General features: G+C 38.6%; 1 protein-coding gene across 4 annotated transcripts in view; it reads right to left on the minus strand.

The window, feature by feature from the left end:
• SUSD1 (sushi domain containing 1) overlaps nucleotides 1-23058 on the minus strand; it is a 116952-nt gene that overhangs the window by 38502 nt on the left and 55392 nt on the right. For 3 of the 4 annotated variants that reach the window (XM_058523778.1, XM_058523775.1, XM_058523779.1), the window contains exons 9-10: nucleotides 16817-16926; nucleotides 12800-12992 (exon numbers count right to left, since the gene is read on the minus strand). In XM_058523778.1, coding sequence (XP_058379761.1) covers nucleotides 12800-12992; nucleotides 16817-16926 — 303 coding nt within the window. The remainder of the gene's footprint in view (nucleotides 1-12799; nucleotides 12993-16816; nucleotides 16927-23058) is intronic. The other variant, XM_058523776.1, reaches the window with a different exon arrangement.

Genomic DNA, 23058 nt, shown 5'->3' on the forward strand with positions numbered 1-23058 from the left:
CAACTGAGAAATTGGGAGGGGACAGGATAGAGAAAAAGGAAAACAGAATAGACTAATTTGAATGCACACAGGCAATAAATGGAAGTTAAAGTATGCCTTTAAAAATTGATAAATCAGAAAGTGAAAAGTTAAATAAGAAAACAGGAGACAGGGCACTTTTAAAAAGGTATAAAGGTAGCCATTAGAAAAAATACATAAACCTTCCTAAAAATATTATATACTTATAATATTATAGTATATAACATAATTATATATTATATATAAGTTTATATATTTATATGTATTTTTATATATATAAAGTAAAACAGCAAAGAAAACACACCACATAGAGAAAGAAATACAGAAAATACAACATAATACATATAGCTGTTATAACATAAAATAATAGGACAGAGATGAGTTCAGACATATCAGTCTTCTCAACAACTGTAAATGGATTTAACTTACCTATTAAAAAATAAAAAAGATTTTCAATTTGCCTCACAATGCAAGATCCTCCTATATGCCATGTACTAGAGGGACTCCTCAAACAAAGTGATTCAGAAAGGCTAAAGATAAAGTGATGGACAACAGTGTAGCAGACAAATGGAAACCATAAGAAAGTAGGGGTGGCAATCCTCAAGAACATACAATGGAATGAAAGTCTCTTCAATAAATGGTGTTGGGAAAACTGGACAGCCACATGCAAAAGAATGAAAGTAGACCATTATCTTACACCATACACAAAAATTAACTCAAAATGGATTAAAGACTTAAATGTAACACCTGAAGCCATAAAACTCCTAGAGGAAAATATAGGCAGTACACTCTTTGACATCAGTCTTAGCAGTATCTTTTCGAATACCATGTCTACTCAGGCAAAGGAAACAAAAGGAAAAATAAACAAATAGGACTACATCAGACTAAAAAGCTTCTGCACAGCAAAGGAAACCATGAACAAAATGAAAAGACAACCCACCAACTGGGAGAAAATATTTGCAAATCATATATCCAATAAGGGATTAATTTCCAAAATATATAAAGAACACATACAACTCAACAACAAAGAAATGAACAATCTGATCAAAAAATGGGCAGAGGATATGAACAGACATTTTTTCCAAAGAAGATATACAGATGGCCATCAGGCACATGAAAAGAGGTTCAGCATCACTAATTATTAGAGAAATGCTAATCAAAACTACAATGAGATATCACCTCACACCCATCAGAATGGCTATAATTAACAAGACAAGAAATAACAAGTGTTGGGGAGGATGTGGAGACAAGGGAACCCTCATACACTGCTGGGGGGAAGGCAAACTGGTGTAGCCACTATGGAAAATAATATGGAGATTTCTCAAATAATTAAAAATAGAAATACCATGTGATCCAGCTATTACACTACTGGGTATTTATCCAAAGAACAGGAAATCAATAATTCAAAAAGATATATGCACCCTTACGTTCATCGCAGAATTATTCACAATAGCCAAGACATGGAAGCAACTCAAGTGCCCATCAATAGATGAATGGATAAAGATGTGGTGTATATATATATATATAGACACACACACACACACACACACACACACACACACAATGGAATACTACTCAGCCATAAAAAAAAACAAAATTGTGCCATTTGCAACAACATGGATGGACCTTGAGGGCGTTATGCCGAGCGAAATAAGTCAGAGAAAGACAAATACCATATGATTTCACTCATATGTGGAAGATTAACAAACAAACACATAAAGAGAACAGATCAGTGGTTACCAGAGGAGAAGGGGGCGGGGAGGGCAAAAGGAGCAAAGGGGCACATATGTATGGTGACGGATAAAAACTGGACTATTGGTGGTGAACACGACGCAGTTTATACAGAAACTGAAACATAGTGATGTGCACCTGAAATTTACACAACGTTGTAAACCAATATGACCTCAATAAAATAATTTTAAAAAAAGAAAGTAGGGGTGGCAATCCTGATATAAGCAGAATTCAAGTCAAGAAGTATTAAATATGACAGGGAAGGACACTTTTTAATGCAAAAAGCCACAATTCACAATGAAGAGAAAATGCAACCAACTTTATCAAGCAAAAGAAAGCATAAGAAAGGATATAATAAATATGAAAGCAGAAATTAATGATGTTTTGCAAGGGTCAGCAAATTTTTCTATAGAGGGTCAGGTAGTAAATATTTTAGATTTTCTGGGCCAGACAGTTCTGTCACAACTGCTCGATTCTGCCTTTGTAACACAAAAGCAGCCACAGACAATATGTAAATGAATGACTTGGCTGTGTTCCAATAAAATTTTATTATAAAAACAGGCAACACGCCAGATTTGGCGTGCAGGCTATAGTTTGCTAATCCGTGATGTAGAGGAGAAAGAAAAATAGTAGATCTAATTAATAAAACAAAATCTTGGCTTTTTGAAAATACTAATAAAATAGACAAACCACTAGCTAACTTGATCTAGAAAAAAGGAAGAAAATATAAATAAAGGGAGAAACAATCATTGAAGCAGAAGAAAATTCAAAAAGTTAAATGAGACTACTTTGCAGACCACTATGCAAATAAATTTGAAAACATAGATGAAATAAGAAAATAGTTTGCCAAAATTGACCCCATTAGACGTAAAAGCTTAAACAGACTAATTTTTTTCCATAGAAAAAAACTGAGAAAGTTATCAAGGAACTATCCCACAGAAAAGCACCATGTCCAGACTGTTTCAGAGGGGAATTCTACCAAACCATCTGAGACCAGATAGATCAAATGATACATGAATTATAATAAGGAAGGAAACCTTTCAAATAATGAAGGGCATAATAATGAAGAAAATCTTTCTAATTCTTTTTATAAAGCAAGGAAAATACTAATGCCTAAACCTGATAAGATGGTACAAAAAGACATAAAACTATAAACCAATATCACTTATGAATAATGGTACGAAAATACTAAAGAAAATAGTAGTGAACAGAATCCAACATTACCTAAGAAATAATATACCATGACCAAGTGGGATTTATTTCAGGAAGAGGGAGAGAAGGAGAAAGAGTGAGAGAGAGGGAACAGGAACAAGAGAGAGAAATTTGAAATTATATCAAATTAAAAAGTTACAAGGAGGGGCCAGCCCAGTGGCATGCAGTTAAGTTCACGCTTTTCACTTGAGCAGCCCAGGGTTCACTGGTTCAGATCCTGGGCGTGGACCTACTTACCGCTCATCAAGCCATGCTGAGGCAGTGTCCCATATAGAAGAGCTACAACTCTACAACTATGATACACAACTATGTACTGGGGCTTTGGGGAGAAAAAAGAAAAAAAAAAAAAGAGGAAGATTGGCAACAGATGTTAGCAAAGGGCCAATCTTCTTTAAAAAAAAAAAGATCAGGGGCCGGCCCGGTGGCACAAACGGTTAAGTGCGTGCGCTCCTCTGCAGCGGCCCAGGGTTCGCAGGTTCGGATCCTGGGTGCGCACTGATGCACCACTTGTCAAGCCATGCTGTGGCGGCGTCCCATATAAAGTGGAGGAAGATGGCCACTGATGTTAGCTCAGGGCCAATCTTCCTCAAGAAAAAAGCAGGAGGACTGGCATCAGATGTTAGCTCAGGGCTAGTCCTCCTCACATAAAACAAAAGATCAATATTATTAAAGAAAGTTACACGGAAATGAAATAAAAAAGAATACCTTGTAGTTAGCTTTCCTTTGCATTGTATTAATGGATATTTTAGACTAAGAAGTAAGAGCTCTTTTCTCTGATTTCAGCCTTGGACCCTCCTTGTCTGTACACATGATTAGAATAGGGTAGTCCTGAAAAGAAGGAGATGAACCTATTGCCTCCAGAGCCATTTAGGACCCATTTAGTGAAGGGCTCCATTTCTAAATAATCTATTCATCCTTATTTACCCCCATAGCTATGGTCCTACCTAGCTGGATCTACGATGTCATTATCTTGTCTTTAAAAAGAACAACCATTTACTCTCCCCATTTGGCACATATTACAAATGATTGGATATTCCATGCAAAATATATGCCGATTTCTGGCTTGACCAACTGCAAGTGTAAGTTTCTCAGGCTGATGGTTTATAAGAGAAGCACAACGACTTCAGACATAATTCTTCTACCACAGAATACTGTTATGATACTTATCATTTTGTGGGAAAATACCAGAAACAATGTTAAATTATTTACGGTCTTTATTATCTTTTGTTTGGACTTCGACTCTGTGAGCAGGAATCAGTTATGGGAGAAGTTTTATAAGGTCAACATAGATCTCAAATTATACATGCAGTTAGAAAACCTGCAGCATAAGCCACCTTAACGGTTATGATTTTCTACGAGGGAATAGAGGGAAGACTATTCTCTTCCCCCTTCTTTTGATTTTTTTTTTAACTTACCAACACTATTTTAGAAGTCTCTAAATGCATGCAATCATCTGCTAAAGAGAAGGGAAAAACAAGCATTCTCTTACTCATAAATGATACGGTTCTAAAACCTCTAATTAGAAGCAGCCTAAACAGACAGTTGGCTTTGCAAGGTAAATATTGTTAGAAAGAATGGCTACAAATCAACTATTTTGAAAGCAAAGTCACTATTTTTATCACTGCTCTATAAATAGCGGTATCATTTTATTATCCTGTAGCTGTCCTTGATGTACATTTTGCAAACAGTTTATCTTAGAAAGAACAAAAGGACATAAAATTGTTTAAAGTTGGGAGTTTTACTGTTATTTTGTTGAAATTTTTCTTAAGACAAATTTGGTATCTGGTTACAACTACCCTAAAATTTTCAGGCTAAAAGTATGTGACCAAACTATATGAAGAGGAATGTGGGGGATTCGATCACTCATCCATCCATGCAGAGAAGATTCAAACAATTTTTTCAGCTCAGCTCCCTAGGCTCCGCCTTCTAAGAGAGGTGGGCAGCCTTCTATTCAGGCATAAGTCCTTGTTATTCAACGGGCAACACGCTCCCCAGGTGCTCATGAGAGAGAACAGTCTCATGCTCAGTGACACCAACCATTTATCAAATCTGAGTTGAGAAAAATAAAATTGCTTGAAAGACATGGATTCCAGTCATTTCTCCAAATAATCTAAAATAATCTAATCCTACCCCTGAATCAAGCCAGATCAGCAGAGCACAGTTTCTAAGGCATCTTTCCTCGTCCACCCCCCACTGAATCGTGCTTTTTTATAACACAATGCGCCACACGGAAAAACAACATGAGAAACAGCCTCATAAAATCCTCGTAAAACGCTGCTCATATATTGTACTATTTATGAAACCCCCTGGAATCAGAAATTCCTATCTGATCTTGCTGTTGAAAAAATTCTACTTCTCTGAGCCAGCCCCGGTTGCGTAGTAGTTAAGTTTGGCACACTCCACGCCCTGGCCAAACCGGGCTTATGTTCCCAGGCATGGACCTACACCACTCATCCGTCAGCGGCCATGCTATGGCGGCAGCTCACATCCAAAAAAAGAGGAAGATTGGCAATGGATGTTAGCTCAGGGCAAATGTCCTCAGGTGGAAAAAAAATTCTACTTCTCCCAGAACACATTACTTGGTTGTAACCTTATGGACAATGGAATGGCTCCCTTTCTAACTGGATGCGGTGAAAACTTAGACCTAAATTTGTGAGCCACTAATGAACAAGTAAATACGTTATAAGGATATGAATCATTCTTAACCTTATTCCTACATCTTCTTTCATGTCCCTGTCTTTGTCTTCTCTCTTCTTTAGCTTAGATATCTAACTTATTATCTTTTATTTTATATGCCCATGCAGGTCACTTAAAGTCTTTCCTAGAAATAAGATGGGATACCAATAAATACTCTTGTGTAAAAAAATTCTATATTAATATTAATGTAATAAATCACAAAGGAAAAGATCAATAGAATTGACTGCATAGAAATCTAAAACTTTTATAGGTCAAAACACCATAAACAAAAATTAAGAAACTATAAAACAGGAGAAATGTTTGACAAATAATTATCAAATATGAGTAAGTTGTATATATCAATAAGAACACAAAACTGGATAAATGAAATGATGATAAATAAGTCAGTCAAGAAATTTAGATGTTGAGGGCCGGCCCCGTGGCTTAGTGGTTGGGTGTGCGCCCTCTGCTGGCGGCCCAGGTTCGGATCCCGGGCGCGCACCGACGCACGGCTTCTCTGGCCACGCTGAGGCCGCGTCCCACATACAGCAACTAGAAGGATGTGCACCTATGACATAACAACTATCTACTGGGGCTTTGGGGGGAAAATAAATAAATAAATAAAATAAAATAAAAATCTTAAAAAAGAAATTTAGATGTTGAAATAAATAAATTTGAAGGAAACTAAAATTGCTTTCCTATCATAGACTCCTAGAACCAGTATGGACCCTTCCTGTGCAACTCTCTAACATTACAGAGGTCAATTACCTTGCTCAAGTATGTTAAAGGTTGCTATTTACCTGTCTTCCCATTTCCATAAAGGAAAGGACAGTTTTGGCCTCTCTCTACTCCCAACTCACTAATCTTGAAGGAAGGAACAGTAAATATGTAATCTGATTAGTAGAAGACTACTATTCCTTGGGTCGCATTTCTTAGTGGGTAGAGTTCATATATTACAGGTCACTGCCCAAACAAGATGCACATTCTTGTTCCCTGGGACCTGCCTTTGCACAGGTACAAGGGACACCTATATCTCCAGTCTCCAAGAAGCAAGCAAGCAGTCTCTGCCCACTGCCCTTTCCTTGGCTTTACAGCCTGAGACTGTGTGGGTGAGCCAGGCGACTGGATCCCTTGCAGATCCAATCGCTCATACTTCCGTGGGAAAGGGAGTAGGAAGCCCCATTTGGCCGCATATCTAAGCCTCCTTCTCCAATACAGCTTTTACCAGAAACTCTGTGTTGGGAGTGTTCCTGGGAACATGCCCAGGCAATAAAGTTGATGCTTTCCTTCTCATGTGTCAGTCTGCTAACGCTGTGTGACCTCAGGTGGAAAGGAGGGGTAAGATGCAGTCTCTCCCACCTGCGAAATGTGAATATACTGATTGGAACTTTGAGTCTAAAGACAAGGGCTGCCACAGGGAGCAAAGCACCACGGGGGAGGAAGCAGCTGAAACCGCAGGAATTGATGGGGAGATATTCAACTATTAGGAAAACTTCCCAAAAAGGCAAAGCTTCAACACACAGGTTTCTTAGGCATAAGGAGACAGAATTATTTTGGCTACTTTCTTTCCCTTTCTTTTTTTATTTATTTATTTTGCCTTTCCTTTTATCATGTTTTTACCTTCAAGGGAGGGCTTTAAATTGCCCAGAGGTAGCTAAGGTCTTTGTGGTTAGAGCAGCGCTACTCAAAATGTGGGCTGGCAGCATCAGCGAGGTCTGGGAACTTGCTAGAAATGAAAATCTGGGGTCCCCACTCCAGACCTACTGAATCAGAACCTCTAGGATGGAGACCAGGAACCTGTGTTTTAATAAGCTCTGCAGGTGATTCTTATGTCCGCTAAAGAGTGAGAAGCACAAAGAGAGCAGAGTGGGAGATTTTTGAAGATTTTAGACAGCGTTTTGGGAAGCTGGACATTAGCAGACAGCAGTAGATTAGCTGCCCAAAATTCTGTTCCTCTTTATCGTGTTTGCAAGAAACAGAAGTAGGAAAAGACTGACTCCATGGTTTGTCTACAGGCACAGGGGTCACCCCAACACCACAGGCTCTCCAACTGCTTTGTATTATCTGCTTTACAGAGACCCAGACCGGGGATTCTACAGCAGGGATTCTTCTTGGGTTGAAGTAGATAAAATCCAGTGTGATTATTGCAAACTCAAGTGCTAAGAAGGAATTCTAAAAGGTGTATGCCTAGAACCCTCTGTTTCTAAAAATGAGATTTGCTCAGTCTCTGAAAAAAAAAATGAAATCAGTTTACAAAACAGGTCTTGGTCTTGCAGACAGGCCAAGATTAGTAAAGAATGAAATAAACTGAAAGAAATCACACCAAGAAGGGGAAGAAAATTTGAAATCATATTGGCCCAGCTAGAAAAATTTGAGAAGGAAAAGGAGATATGTCCAAATGTAACTGCTCTACAGAGACTAGAAAAGATAGGGAGATTTTTACCAGGGCAGGGAAAGTGGCTCAAAATCGTCAGAGAAGAATAAAAGGACTATTTTGGAGAACAGAATAAAATGCCAGCCACCCCCACCATAGGGTGCCCAGATTCAGGCATCATTATATCAAGAAGGGTCCTCTTAGGGCCGGCCCCATGGCTTAGCGGTTAAGTGCGGGTGCTCCGCTGCTGGCGGCCCGGGGTTCAGATCCCAGGCGCGCACCGACGCACCGCTTCTCCGGTCATGCTGAGGCCGTGTCCCACATACAGCAACTAGAAAGATGTGCAACTGTGACATACAACTATCTACTGGGGCTTTGGGGGAAAAATAAATAAATAAAATTATAAAAAAAAAAAAAAAAAAAGAAGGGTCCTCCTAAAGCTTTAAATAGGGAACCCAGAGAAAGCATCAATGAGGAACTCCTCAATAACTGGAATTGTGATACCATGTAGTTACAGAAAATGTGGACGTATTTAAAAAGAGGAAGACTAGAAAGATCAGTGTGGAATTCTTCAAGCATTGTTAAATTAGTTTTAAGGTGACATTGTTCTTATAGATGGGACAGCAGGTATAGCACAGGCTAAAAGGAGGTGTGCCTGGGAAATGTAGGGAGTTAGTACTTGAAGAGAAGGAACAGAAAAGTAGAGACGTATTAAAGAGGATCCAGGGAGGATGACAATTGATCAAGCCCAGGCCTGGGTCATAGGCTGAACTGAATAGAAATAAATGTCTCCTAATGAAAGTGAAGGTGGGTAGGATTTGTTTGAACACTGGATATTTGTGGCAGATTCAGAACTCTTTGCCCTCATTTCCTCTCTATGGAGACCTCAGTGGCAGAATCCAAAGTAATATGTTAGGAGAACAAAAATCTAAGTATGAAAACAAAAAGCAAATACAAGGAAGGAAAGTACTAAGACCTAGCAAAAGTATTAGCCAGACCTGGGGATAAAGAAGGAACAGAAACAACTGGGATGGAAGGTTAAAAGCTTCAGCCGGGCCTGCTGAACAGAAGGAATACTCAGAGGGAACTGGAACACTGGAGGCTTATCTCTCTGATGCAGAAAAGGAAATGTGGCAGGAAGAAATGCTTCAGTTCCCATCAAGGAAGCACAGGCGGTTCAAGACTTAGAAATTCAGTTCTAAGGAAAGGTGGGGCTTGAGTGGAAAACCACTAACCTAGAGGACTTCCTGGACCTCATTAGACCAGTGAAAGCCCAGTTTCCAGAAACTGAACAGCAGCTCAAGGATAGCTGAGGGTAATTCTCCAGGGTAGAGGAACATGAAACCTCCTCACCACGAAGCAGGACTCAGAGGCAAGGCATTCAATAACAGGATCCCAAGGAGCTCAGGACTAAAACAATTCTTGGGATCTTTCTGGGGATAGAGAAATTCAGAGAAAAAGAGCAGAAAATTGGGACTGTGACAGGGGCAAGCAAAACAATGCATTTCACTTGAAGAGTTTCCTACTATAAATGTGGGGTACTCTACCCACAAAGAAATGAGGTTCTTTCACTAAAGAGATAAAGATCTTCAGCAACAGTGGAGGGTGGGTAGAAACAGGGCTTAAAGGAGAAATGAAAATGAAAAGGTTCTAAATACTTGAGATGGGCACCAAGAAAGACCTGGAGCCACCACTGCAAAGTTCTAAAATGTTCAAGGAGAGTGGATTTCCCTTCCCCCAAAACATATGGGAAGCCTAGTGTCAGACTGAATCCAAGTAAGCTCATGAGAAAGAGATTTCCCAAACTAAGTTTAAATTCACAGGTGGAGGACTCCAGACTACTTGGTAACCTGCAGAGGCTGAATCATCACACGCTAGATTATACTTACTACTGGCCATCCAGGCTCCGCATTGCAAAGGAGAAGGTAACAACGGACCCAACTTTCTGAACTTGACACCGTGGGTCTCTCATTATAGGCAAGCTCGAGTTTAGACCTCATCTCCTACCACTTTCTCCAGCTCACTCTGCTCCAACCATATTGGATTCCTTGATGTTCCTAGAACATGGCAAGGACGTGCCTGCCTCAAGACCTTGTCATTTGGTGTTCCCCCATGCATGCTTACTCCTTCAAGTCCTTCAGATCTGTGCATAAATGTCACTTTATAATTGAGGTCTTCTCTGACCATCATTTGTCACTCCCTTTGTCATGCTGTATTCTTCATCTTAACACTTAGCCCCACCTAACAGATGACATATTTCCTTACTTGTTTTATTTGTATTTTCCTCTATCCCACAACTCTAGCCCATGACAGCTGGGATTCTTATTGCTGCTACAGCGTCAGCTATCAGGACCTGCCTGACACATAGTAGGCAAGAAATAAACATTTGTTAAATGAACGCATTTATGCGTCCATGACATTTGAAGTCTTTGCTCATGGTCTAAGGTTGACAGAAGCAAGGTGGGTCTGGACTGAGTATGTACTCGGTTCTGGGAACATAATTTTGACTTTTTCTATTTAATAACTAAATATTCAGTGAGATGCAGTAGATGCACTGATTAAGAATGAGGGCCCTGGAGCCAGACTGCCTGTCTTCAAATCTTAGCTATACCCCTCACTAGCTGTGTGATCTCGGACAAGTTGTTGAACTTCTCTCAGCCTCAGGATCCTTATCTGTAAAACAGGGATAATAGCAATGGCTTCCTCCAAAGGTTTAGTGGGTTTGAGTTGACCCAAAGATAGCACTTTGAACAGTCCTGGCACATATTTTGTGCTCAAGAAATGTAGCTATTATTGTCGTCATCATTATTATGTGCTGGGAACTATTCTCAACACTTTAGTTGTATTATGTCATGTAATGATCGCTCAGAAGGTACCTGAAGCCCAGATGCAAGAACATAGCTAATCCACTGGCTTTTTTTAAAAAAACTGAAATTCACACAACATAAAATTAATTGCTTTATGGGCCGGCCCGGTGGCTTAGCAGTTAAGTGCGGGTGCTCCGCTGCTGGCGGCCTGGGTTCGGATCCCGGCGCGCACCGACGCACCGCTTCTCTGGCCATGCTGAGGCCACGTCCCACATAGAGCAACTAGAAGGATGTGCAGCTATGACATACAACTATCTACTGGGGCTTTGGGGGAAAAAATAAATAAATAAATAAAATTATTAAAAAAAAATAATAAGCCTATATCTTCTTAAAAAAATAAAAATAAAAATAAAAAAATTAAATTAATTGCTTTAAAGTGTACAATTCAGTGACATCTGCAACGTTGAGCAACCAACAATAATTTTTCTTTTGTAAGTTCTGTATCCCTAGGACTCATATTGAGAAATAGGAAAATGAAACTTGGAATAAGATGAATTCAACTTTGGAGGTACCAAAGGAATAACAGCTACTACGTAACAAGATTTCTAGGACGCAACAGCTAGAACCCCACTCCATTTCAGAGGGACCACTCCGGCTGAGGCCAAGCAGAGAAGACAATGGGAAGGAAAGAAGCTGGGACTTGAATGCCTTTGTAGTTTAATTTACAAGGGGAGGTGGATTTTATTTTTAGACTTTAATTTCTCTGAGAATTTAATAATTATAGGGAATTCATATTCAAATTCTGAGCATTTTCTGTAGCTGGAAATGTATTTTGGTGTTAAGTTTATGCCGTCATGGGGTGTTCATGTGCAACCTCTGCTGATACATATAGGACAAGGCGTAATGTGAGATGGAAAATAGAATAAGAAGTGAATTTTCAGCCTCAAGTGCCAGATGGCCCCATTAGGATCTAACATATTTCAGAGTCTTCCAAGTACAAAGGCCAAAGTGCCCACCCCTGACCCACAAAGAGCAGTGGTGCACATGGGAGAGAGGTCTCAGGAAAGCAGGAGCAGGACCTACCCCATTCCACTGTTTTCCTTCAAAGGGGGCGGCCTCTCTGCCTGGTTGCCCGTAAATTTGTCTGTTAAACCCAATGGATTAGGGGCTGGCCCCGTGGCGTAGTGGTTAAGTGCGCACACTCGGCTGCTGGCGGCCCGGGTTCGGATCCCGGGCGTGCACCGACGCACCACTTGTCAGGCCATGCTGGGGCGGCATCCCATATAAAGTGGAGGAAGATCGGCCAAGATGTTAGCTCAGGGCCGGTCTCTCTCAGCAAAAACAGGAGGATTGGCATGGATGTTAGCTCAGGGCTGATCTTCCTCACAAAAAAATTAAAATTAAAACTAAAATTAAAAAAAAAAAAAAAGCTTCTGTGTCCCTTTCCACGAAGGAGAGCTGTGGAATTGATACTGCTGGCCTCTATATGGCTTCCTCACAAGGCCACAAGCCCTTTCTAAAAAACCCGACCTTCATTAGACCACTGTTCTCTAGACTGTGTCATGTGCTCATACATGGCCCACTCTCGAGGCCTCTTTGTCCTACCAGCGCCCCACATGGTGAGGTTCACATTTCTGATGTCCCCAGAAGTTGGTTCTAGTTGTCCATAATGACTACCCTTAGGGCTCAGCTGTCTTAAATTTGGGGTGAAAGCTAGGAGGCCTTACAGTATTGTCAATCTATCACTACCAGGGAACCCTGAGTAAAGCAGTCTTCTCTTGGTCTGTACCCTCTATGAGCTGGCACTCCTGTGGGGAAGGGGAGAGGTAGTAAGATTCGGGAACCCTGAACCCCAAAGTTGGTAGTTTGTTAGAACTAGAACTCAAGTTTCTTGACTCCCAGACTAGCATTCTTTATGCTCTCCTGCATTGTACAGTTCAATTCACATATTTAACTTGTCCTGAGAGACATCGACACCTACCTGCTGGTGCGGTGGTTATCGTCATTTGCACTGAGTACTGCTCTGCAGATCCCAATAGGGTGATATTCACGGTGTAATCAGTTGCTGGGTACAGATCTAAACACACTACTGGAGTTCTTTCCCTCGTCGTGAAGTTAAATGATGTTACGTGATAAAAATTATTCAGATACCACCTTTGACCCAGAACTTTAAACTGTCATGGGATTAAAAGAAAGTGTTGCATTAAATTTTCTGTTGGCTTGCAGATGTCTAGACTATAAGCAAAATGGAGATTAGGCAAGAAGGTTCCTTCTATTTGACCTCACCCACCCAGAATAATTTTTAATACAATAAAAAGCTAAACTGGGGAACAACTTTCCAAAGCTACCCTGCCTATCCTATTCAACTTCCCCCTGAACCAGCTACAGGACTAAGCTTACAATGCATAATGACATCTCAGAAGAACAAAACGTCAGACTATTTTAAGATAATCCCTTGATGTCCACCCAGGTGAAAGAGATTGCACTGAAGATATTGGGCAAAATTCTTTTCTTTTCATTCATAAGGAATTTATAAAGCCTCATAGGACAGAGTTTTTAAACTTTATGAAGACTACTCCAAATTATGCATCCAAAGCAACTGCACAATGGTATTCGCTTGATCCTTCCTATTAGAGCTCTGGTAAAAGAGTTTTTGGTCCATGGAGTCATCACACATGCTGTTAACCCAATAATACTCCATCCATTGCCAACTCAAGATGCATGTATAACATAGGGATTCATAAGGGGAAAATATGTGAAAGTCCCAGAAGTAATATGATCAGTTCTTGATCAGTCAGTGCTTCAGCTGGATGTTCATTTGTTCAGTGTTTCCTTTGATGCTCATGTCATTGGCTATACCACCCTCAATCCCTCCTCGTCATCCTCATCACTGTCATTCTTTCACAGTCATCCAAGACCCTGACACCCAGCTCATTGGGAGATTCCTCTCTCCTCCAATTCCTAGCATTCTCTTGGGTAACTTAAAGGTCCGAGATAAGCCATAGAAACTTGGCCTGAGAGTTTCTTGAGCTCAGTGCTACGAAGTTCCTCCACTCCACTTTAGCTACTCATATCCATAGCCACATCCTAGACTGTGTCATCCTCAGTGCTGCTCCACCAAGATCTTGTAATCCCCTATCTTCTGGACCACTCACTCCCACTATGCCTGATCTCTCTCAAGAAGCCCCCCAAGACTTCCTCACTCAAGATTTTCTACTAATATTCTACCACCCCCAACCTTGTCTTCCCAGATACCATTGTCTATCACTTCCTTTTTCTCTTGCCCAATATCCTCAACACCCTTGCCCCTTTGTTCTCAATTCCACCCATTCTAGAAAACTCAAAACACGGAGTCAATCCAGATGTTTGACCTCACCACTTCTACATTCAGGTTGCTGCCATCTGCTAGAGAAAACCTCACAACTACGTAGGTTGCATTTCTACTAAGTCAGTCTCATCCTAAACTCCATGTAGTTTAGTCTATAAACAAGAAAATTACTTTCTAGTTACAAACTTTGAATCATGGTGTATGCATGATTTTATAAGACAATTTTTCTATTTAAAATATACTATAAAGTTTTCTCTATCATCAATTCACTCTGTAAATAGATAGAGTGGCTATTATTTGCCAACCAGAGTATACAGTGCCGTGTACAAATGGCAAATAAGATACAGGTCCTAACCTCAAGGAACTCACAGATAAGTATCTAGGCAAATAAAATACCCAGAGATAAGTGTTATAATACATGAGGCTATAGGAGCACTCAGGAGGGATGCCTGACCCTCCTCTCTAGGGCTCAAGGAAGGCTTCCCTATCTTAATTGTGAAGTGAAGAAGAAATTAGCATTGACTAGGTGAGTTGGGGATATGAAAGGTCAGGGCAGGAAAAACCATTCAGGTAGCAGGAACAGCGTTTGGGGCAGGAGGTCAATGAAGACCTTCCACCAGGGGAGATGACTGAGCTGAGCTTTGAAGAATAAGCATGAGTTAGCCAGGTAGAGTAAGGAAGGGAAGAACACTGCAGGTATGAGGGTCACATATGTGAAGACACAATGCGAAAGAAAGCACAGGAAGCTAGTCAAGGAATACAGGTCTTAGAGCTTATAGAATAGATTACGGCCTGAAGAAACAGATTTAGGAGTCTTGAGCATGGAGATACTTAAGGAAGTCAAGAGATTGGGTAAGACAGCCCAAAGAGGGGTACAGAATGGCAAGAGAACAGGGAAAGTACAACCTTGAGGGTAATCAAATGGAAGGGAAAGGCAGAGGAAGGGAATCTTGTGAAGGAGACGAAGAGGGGTCAAACCCACAGGAGAAAAAGACACTATTTCAGTAGGAATATTTGGTCAACAGCAGCAAATGCCGTCCAGTGTGAAGCGAATGTATTTTGTGTCTGCATTGTGTTCAATCAGATGAATGCATGATTATTTATTTAACCAAATCTCTATTGATGGACATTTGAGTAGTTTCCAATTTCCCCTACTACAAATACAGCTTCAGAGAACAGCTTAATCTTTCTGTTTACATCTGAATAATTAATTACAGTACACTTCTAAAAGTTGTTGATAGATACAACTTTGATAGATGTACTGTGTGTAACAGTGTTCTCCCCAAGTTTATAGAAGAATCATGGTATCTCATGGTTTAACTTTTTTTTTTCTCTCTAGTGAGGCATAATGTGTTCATGTGTGTTTTGGCAATATGTACATTCTCTTTTGCAAGCTGCCTTTGAATGTTCACTTTTTTCCAATGAATTTGTTACGAACGAATTTGCTGAGAGTGTTTCACATGTTACTTAACTTAATCTTTGTCTAACATATTAAAAAATAGCAACTTTTTTCAATTTAACTCTTGTATCATTTTAGTGTAAGATGTGAAGCAAGAAAAATGTATTTTCTTAACCAAGTAGCTAACCAATTGTCCCAAAACCATTTATTTCTGTACTCATTTGAAAAAAATCCTCTGTATCTTATATTAAATTACTTGGGTACTTGAATATGTTTCTAGCCCCTGTGTTCTTTCTAACGTGAAGATTTGAATATTTCACTCACCTGCTTAAAATCCTTCAGTGGCTTCACATAGACATCAAAATAAGATCCAAACTCAAAATCGCAGGATACAGGGCTTTTCGTGATCTGCCCACTGCTTAGATTTTTGCCTCATCTCTTCCTGTTCTCCCTTGTTTTCTCTGTTCCCCAAGAGAGCCACGTTCTCTATTATCCAACATGCTCCTCTACTTGCCCACAATGCCCTTCTTCACCCACACCTCACATCTTTTATCTGGTTAATTCCTACTCATTCTCTATGATTCAGCATAGTCTTTGCTTCTTGTTAAAAAAAAAAAAAATTGTACCTGGACATACACACACACAAACACACAATTTCCCCTTCCATTGATTCACTTTTTATCAAAGCACTTATTATACCATATTGCAGTTGTCTGTTTACTTATATATTTATATTAGTTTGAATTGAAAATTCCAGGTCCTAATACATGATTTTCTTTTGGTAAATGGTTAAGGAATGAATGAATGAATTTGAATTTAATACTTAGTCTACTCTGCCAAATGATTTGCTAGGCACTAAAAATGACACAAAAATAACAAATCTCAGTTCCTCCCTGAATTTACTTATAATTTTACTTGAGATTTGTGATTTTTAAAAAGTCAAGTTAAATGAGGACCAATAGTCATGCAAGGAGTTTCTTAAAAATCCACATCCAACAGTGAATTTGATGACAAAATAAGCTGTAACATAAAATATAACACATGTGAAATACCAAAGGAAAATGACAGCAAGTCACCAAATATAGCGTCCTGCTTCAATTTAGTCCCTCACTTGCATCCATCTCACATCTCACATCCATCTCTAGAAACAAAAATCAGACTGTCTAGAAGTTCATTGTGTTAGTGTTTTTAAAAACTTTGGATTTTCACTTGGAGAATACCCAAAAGTTTAAGTGACACAATTCTTTGACGGATAGCATAAGAGATCTTACTTGGTACGTTCGTTCTGATCCAACTTTCCTAGAACGCCTGTTCAATTTCAAACAAGCTTCATTAAATATTGAAATATTGAAAATTCCATCATCTTCTAGGAGATCATCTTCTAAAAGGTAAGAGAAAACATATGGAAAGGTTGCATCATCTTACCAAAACATATCATGGCCAAGTACAACTGAAACTCTGACATCTTAAGAGAGCCAACAGGGTGATGAACAGCAAGATCATTACATTTGGCTTCAAGTCCTGGCTCTACAACTTCTGAATTGCACGACCTTAGCTAAGTCACTTAACCCCTCTGAACCTCAGTTTCCTTACTTATGAAATCAAGTAATCCAGTTTGCTTTTCTTACATCACAGGCTATTGAGAGAATCAAATGAAATCACGCATATTTAAAAATCACTATAAACTAATAGAGCTGTGATGTTTTTAGAACGTTAATCCTGTCACTTGAACACTACCTAAGTAAAACGTCATGAAGGTAAGCATATCAACAACCAGAAAGTCTAAGAACAAAGAAAGAGGTTAAGAAAAGTCAAACACCGTGGATTAGAACTCTCAGAGCAGGCGTTTCCAACCTAGAAGATGACCATAAAATAGATGACCAGGCAAGATGTTTGTTCTCACAGCAGACAGCATTTCAAAAGCCACTCAGGTGAGTACTGAGGCAGTAAAATAATCAGAGAGCAGACTTATGCCAACCACTGTATTAAAAAAAGTCATTTCATGCCTCTTCAGTCAAATTCATTTCTTCAGTGGTCTATTTTCTTAACGTAATCAAAAAGAAAAGGTTTATTACTGATGAGTAAAGAACCCACAGAAAGTCCAGGAGTACCATGGCTAATTTCCAAGGAAAAGCAAATTTCCTAACAAACAAGCCTTTGCATTTTCTACAAATGAGAAAAAGTTTAAATGTCTATCAGAGAGAGGCTTTTTCTAACTACCTTTTATGTGTATTTCTCCCACGGGAGTCTCTGCCAGCTAAGAAGAAATAATGATAACAATAAATTATTCTATTCAAAATCAGAATTGTCCACAGCATTTTAAATATCACTGACATATGCAGCACAAGGCAATTAGCTGGGAGAAAATATTCTTGGCTATAATTGGAAAATATAAAAATATGCTTATGAGAGAGAATTTGAAGACCTATCACAAGTGCTCTCCTTTATCTTCACAACTTTTATTTTAAATACTTCATAAGGACATCAGATACAAAAATTGCCACACGTATGCATACGATTTTGAGGCAAATGTATAAATGTAAGAAAAACCACGTACATATATACATATATATGTCCGTACAGAAACAGAACATACAGCAGAAGTACTATCTGCATAGTTCCCATCTCAATATGATTTTCCCACTTATAGCCATTATAGTCTGAATTCAGGAGAAGATGGTAACGTGAACAAAAGCATCTGGCTCCCACTTCCCACCCGCAATCCTGACAGAAGTGACTGAGAATAGTAAAAATGGGTCAAAATTTGCATCTGGGTTGGAAAGGAGGGTTGGTTGCCATACACAAGGCAAAAACATGAAGATGTTTCTGCTAAGCACAGTGTGGAAGAGACTAGGAGAAAGAAAGACACTGAGGGCTTCTGTGCAACACGCCTTCCAAGCAAAAGAGCACAGTCTCAAAGCCTCAAAGGAAGGAACCGGAGGAGGACTGGTGCCCACAGTGGTGGGGGCGGGAGGCATGGACAGGCCACAAGGCAAACAAGTGATGAATGTTCCATCTGGAGCCATTTAGTTCAGTGGTTCCCAATCCTAACTGTATATCAGAATCACTCAGACACGGCAGATCTGAAGTAAAGCTAGGACATCTGTATTTTTTTTTTTTTTAATTCACCAGGCAATTCTGAAAGGCAGCCAGGGGAGATACACTCCTATTACTATTACTCCTACTACTAATAATAATAGCCCTCCGTTAGCACACTGGAGATCAGTCACAGGCAAGAACTTCTAAGGGGAGGCCAAGAGACCTGGAGGTTCCACCTGACAGAGAGCCTGGGTTGGCAGAAGGAGGCACTTGGTTCTTTCCTACCTCTCTAGGCTATAGCACCATAATGAAGCCAGGCAACAATGAGCTGGCCCAAGAGCAACAACTTCACCAATCCAGATAGCACAGTGCTCAGGAATAAAGCTCAGAGCAGTGGGCTTTCTCACAGCTGCTCCCCAAAGGATGCTGGATCATCCGACCAGCGGTAAATCCTTCAAGATGAGATCTGAAATAAGCACACTAACATTATCCAATAAAAAGCAAGATCAAAGGGAATACCATCCATTTTATTATGAGGGAAATGTCAGACCTAGATAAAACTTTTATCTTCCAAGGATAAGTGATCTAGAAGCAAAAAAAAAAAAAAACTACGAAATGATTCTACAAAGAAGAGGGAGACCATGCTTAGGAGGCAAAGAATGAACACACTTTTGAAAAAAAATATTGAGCAAAGTATGATAAAATTAGGCAACACCTGTTTGTACTTTCAGTAAAAAATTTTAAAGATGGGTTCAAACAGATAAAGAGTGAGATAATAAGAGAATGCAATTGCAGAGAGGAAACTGGTTGAGAGAAGCAGAAATAAAAAGGGAAGTAGATGAGGCAAAAAACAAAAGGAAATGAATGTGCAACAACAGAATTGAAAGTGCATTAAAATAGTAAAGATCAGAAATGTCAATGCATATATGCATAAATGCGTATGGAGAACAAACTTGCTACATACTCCCAGAAGGCAGAGGAAAAAGACATGGATATAAAAAAGAAGAAAATGGCAGACCAATGCAGCCAGACAAGAAATTCCACATAGGAGCATTTGAAGGGTCAAAAAAAAAAAAAAAGCCACAATCAGAGATTCAGTGAAAGAAAATGTTCCTAATGTAGATAGACTGAAATCTGAAGATCCAAAACTCACAGAGTACAAGGAAAACTTAGTGAAAAACATTAACATTTATACCACCCACGACTGAAGTTTCATGAAAGAAGGGATTTCTGTCTCATTCACTATTGAATTCCCAATGCCTAAAACAGTGTCAAACACAGAGTAGGTGGTGGTCAATAAACATTTACCATGTGTATGAATAAATCATTAAACTCTTGAATTTCACACATAAAGAAAACCTCTATGATAGCCAGTCCAAAAAATCAGATTATCTACATAGCACTTTTTTTAAAAAATCACACCTTCTTGAAATTCCTCTTTTGAAACTTTAAATTCCCAAAGCCAATATGAAATGCCTCCAGAATTCTGACAACAAAGGTTATGTATGGCCCAAGAATTTTTTCTTCGCTCAAGCTCCCATTTACTTGTGAAGGCAACAAAAAGACATTCTCAGATAATCATGGGCTCAGAAAGTACTCCATTCCTCAGTGAGGAGAAGATAGAAATCATTGTGCAGAGAGAGATAAAAAAAGAGAAAAAATACAGAAACTTTAGCATGAAAGGACTGGTAGTAAGCACTGAAACTATTAAAACATATACTTGCTTAAACAATTGTTATAAATATTGCTATAAATCAATATCAAAATGAATTCTTTAAAGATGTAATACATGCTAAAAATAATGAAAAATAAGAAGCTGGCAATAAAATGTTGTATTAAACCAATAACATAAGAGAAGCAAGAGGGGAAGGAATAAAAAGAAATACAGAATGCTAACTTCCGTGTCTTATTCAGGGAGAAGCTAACATTATTTCCATCTTAACACTGGTAATCAGAGAAATACAGATTCAAATAGGATTTGTTTTGGTTTTTAATGTGTAATGTAGAATAAAAGCAAAATGTCTGAATCACTGAAAAAGAAAATCTGTGGAGCAAAAAGATGGAAAACAATGGACATAAAGTAGCATAAAAAGGCGAAAAATAAAACGATGACAGAAGAAACAAAAATCATATCACAATCAACACTAATGTAAATTGCTTATCTACTCAAAACTTTTCTCAGAAAGGTTTGCAATATAGGCTGTCTCCCAGAGTACATCTACAGCAATGTTATCTAGACAGCTTTTAAGAACAAAAGTGGGAAAAGGCATATCATGCAAATAGAAGCACAAAGAAATCAAGAAAACCAATATTACTATCAAAGTATAATTCAAGGCAAAAAATATTAAACAAGAAAAAGTGAGCCATTTGTTACTAGTGAAAGTTAGAATCTACAATTAAGATATCAGTCATGAACATACATATCATAACATCAAAGTGTGTGAAACAAAACAATTAGAATTTCTAAGAGAAACTGAGAAAAATGGCAATCCAAGTAAGGAAAAAACAACAAAAAACATAAGTCCTGAATAACATTAATAGAGTTGATTTAAGACCAGATCTTACTCTACCTACAAGCACTCTGCCTTATTATCACAAAACTTTGCCAAATAATAAGCCCCAAGAAAATGTCATAAATCCCTCCAAAGAATACCAAAGTGTAATAAGACTAGAAATTAAAAACAAAGTGTAAATGTTAAAAAACAAAACCTACCACTTGTATAACACACTTATAATTAATCCTTCAATCAATGGGGAAATTAAAATAGCAATTATATAATGTTTTGAAAGTAAAGATAAAAAGAACTTATATTAACACACTCATAAATAATTCTTCAACCAAAGGGAAAATCAGAATAACAATTATATCATGCCTTGAAAGTAAGGATAAACAGAACATGTATCAAGGCCTAATGAATTCTGCCAAAGCTCAAATCTGGAAGGGAAAAAGAAGCATGAAAGACTTTTATTATCAAACAGGAAAGAATGGGGGTTGGTCCCGTGGCATAGCAGTTAAGTGCGCGCGCTCTGCTGCTGGCGGCCCGGGCTAGGATCCCGGGCGCACACCGACGCACCGCTTGTCAGGCCATGTTGTGGTGGCGTCCCACATAAAGTGGAGGAGGATGGGCACGGATGTTAGCCCAGGGCCAGCCCTTCTCAGCAAAAAGAGGAGGATTGGCATGGATGTTAGCTCAGGGCTGATCTTTCTCACACACACACACAAAAAAAAACAGGAAAGAATGGAAATAAGTTGAATTATGCATTCAACTCAAGAATTTAGTAATAGAACAATATAACCAACTTAAGGGGAAAAATTAACAAGATAGAAAAAAGCAAAACAATTTAAAAACCCAAGAGTTTATTCTTTGGAGAAAAGAACAGTAATAAAACAGACAACCCAAGCTAAGCTAACTGATTTTTAAAAAGAAAGAGAGAAAAAATTAGGAATCAAAATAACCTGGGGTTATATAACCCATAACCCCAGAGGAGTTGTAAACAAATATTCCATATGACATTCTGCCAATATATTTAAAATCTCAACCAAATGGACATTTTTTGGGGAAAATATAATTATAAAAATTGACTCAAGAAAATGTGGGAAACATAAACGGACCAAAGGAAAAAAAAAAAAAAAATCACAGAAGAAATTGACAAGGTTATCAAAGAATTCTCTCTCAAAAAGGGTGAAACTTAAATGATCTTATGAGCAAATGCGTCCAACTTTAAAGGAAGAGAATAATTCCAAAGTGATACAAACTTTTCCAGAGCACAAAAAATATGGAAAACTTCTCAATTCATTTTAAGAGAACTAGCATAACGTTAATAATGAAATCAGATTGGTAAATGTGTGGGATCTAGAGGAAGGGCATCACAAATCTTTACAACAGAGCATAAATGAAAAGATAAAACTTTACATAAACTTTCTACATAAAAATGTAGAAACGTACCTTGTTACCAGTTGGAACGACTCAATAAAAATCCCAGTTCTCACTAGAGTAATTTAAGAATGTAATCCAATTCCACTTAAAATTTCAGACAGAGGAAAGAGGTCTGGAGATAAAAAAACTCAGCCACGGTCACCCAACTCTTTAACACAGAGTTAAGATGCAAAACCAGGTCTGTCTGACCCCAAAGACCATGCTTTTCCCAGTGGAAATTAACGTGAAGAGGTAATTGAATATTAGTGAAAACAGCTGACACTGAACAGCAAGCTGTCATTCTGATTGAACAGTGACAGATGAGTTTGAAGTCCTGGGATAATCTTTTAAAGAAGACGTACTCCTAATAAATCCACAGCAGTTGATTATTAATTTCGAACAAGTTTTTTTAATTAGTTACCACATTAATTTTACAATATCTTACCCTACATATTATTTACTTAGAATGAAATCATTTTGTCTTATTTATATACAAGTATCCTGAGACCTAATTTGTGCAATTTCGTAGTTGGCTTTATATTAAGATAACAGACTTT

Source organism: Diceros bicornis, chromosome 28 (genome assembly GCF_020826845.1).
Source record: "Diceros bicornis minor isolate mBicDic1 chromosome 28, mDicBic1.mat.cur, whole genome shotgun sequence".
Lineage (NCBI taxonomy): Eukaryota > Metazoa > Chordata > Mammalia > Perissodactyla > Rhinocerotidae > Diceros > Diceros bicornis.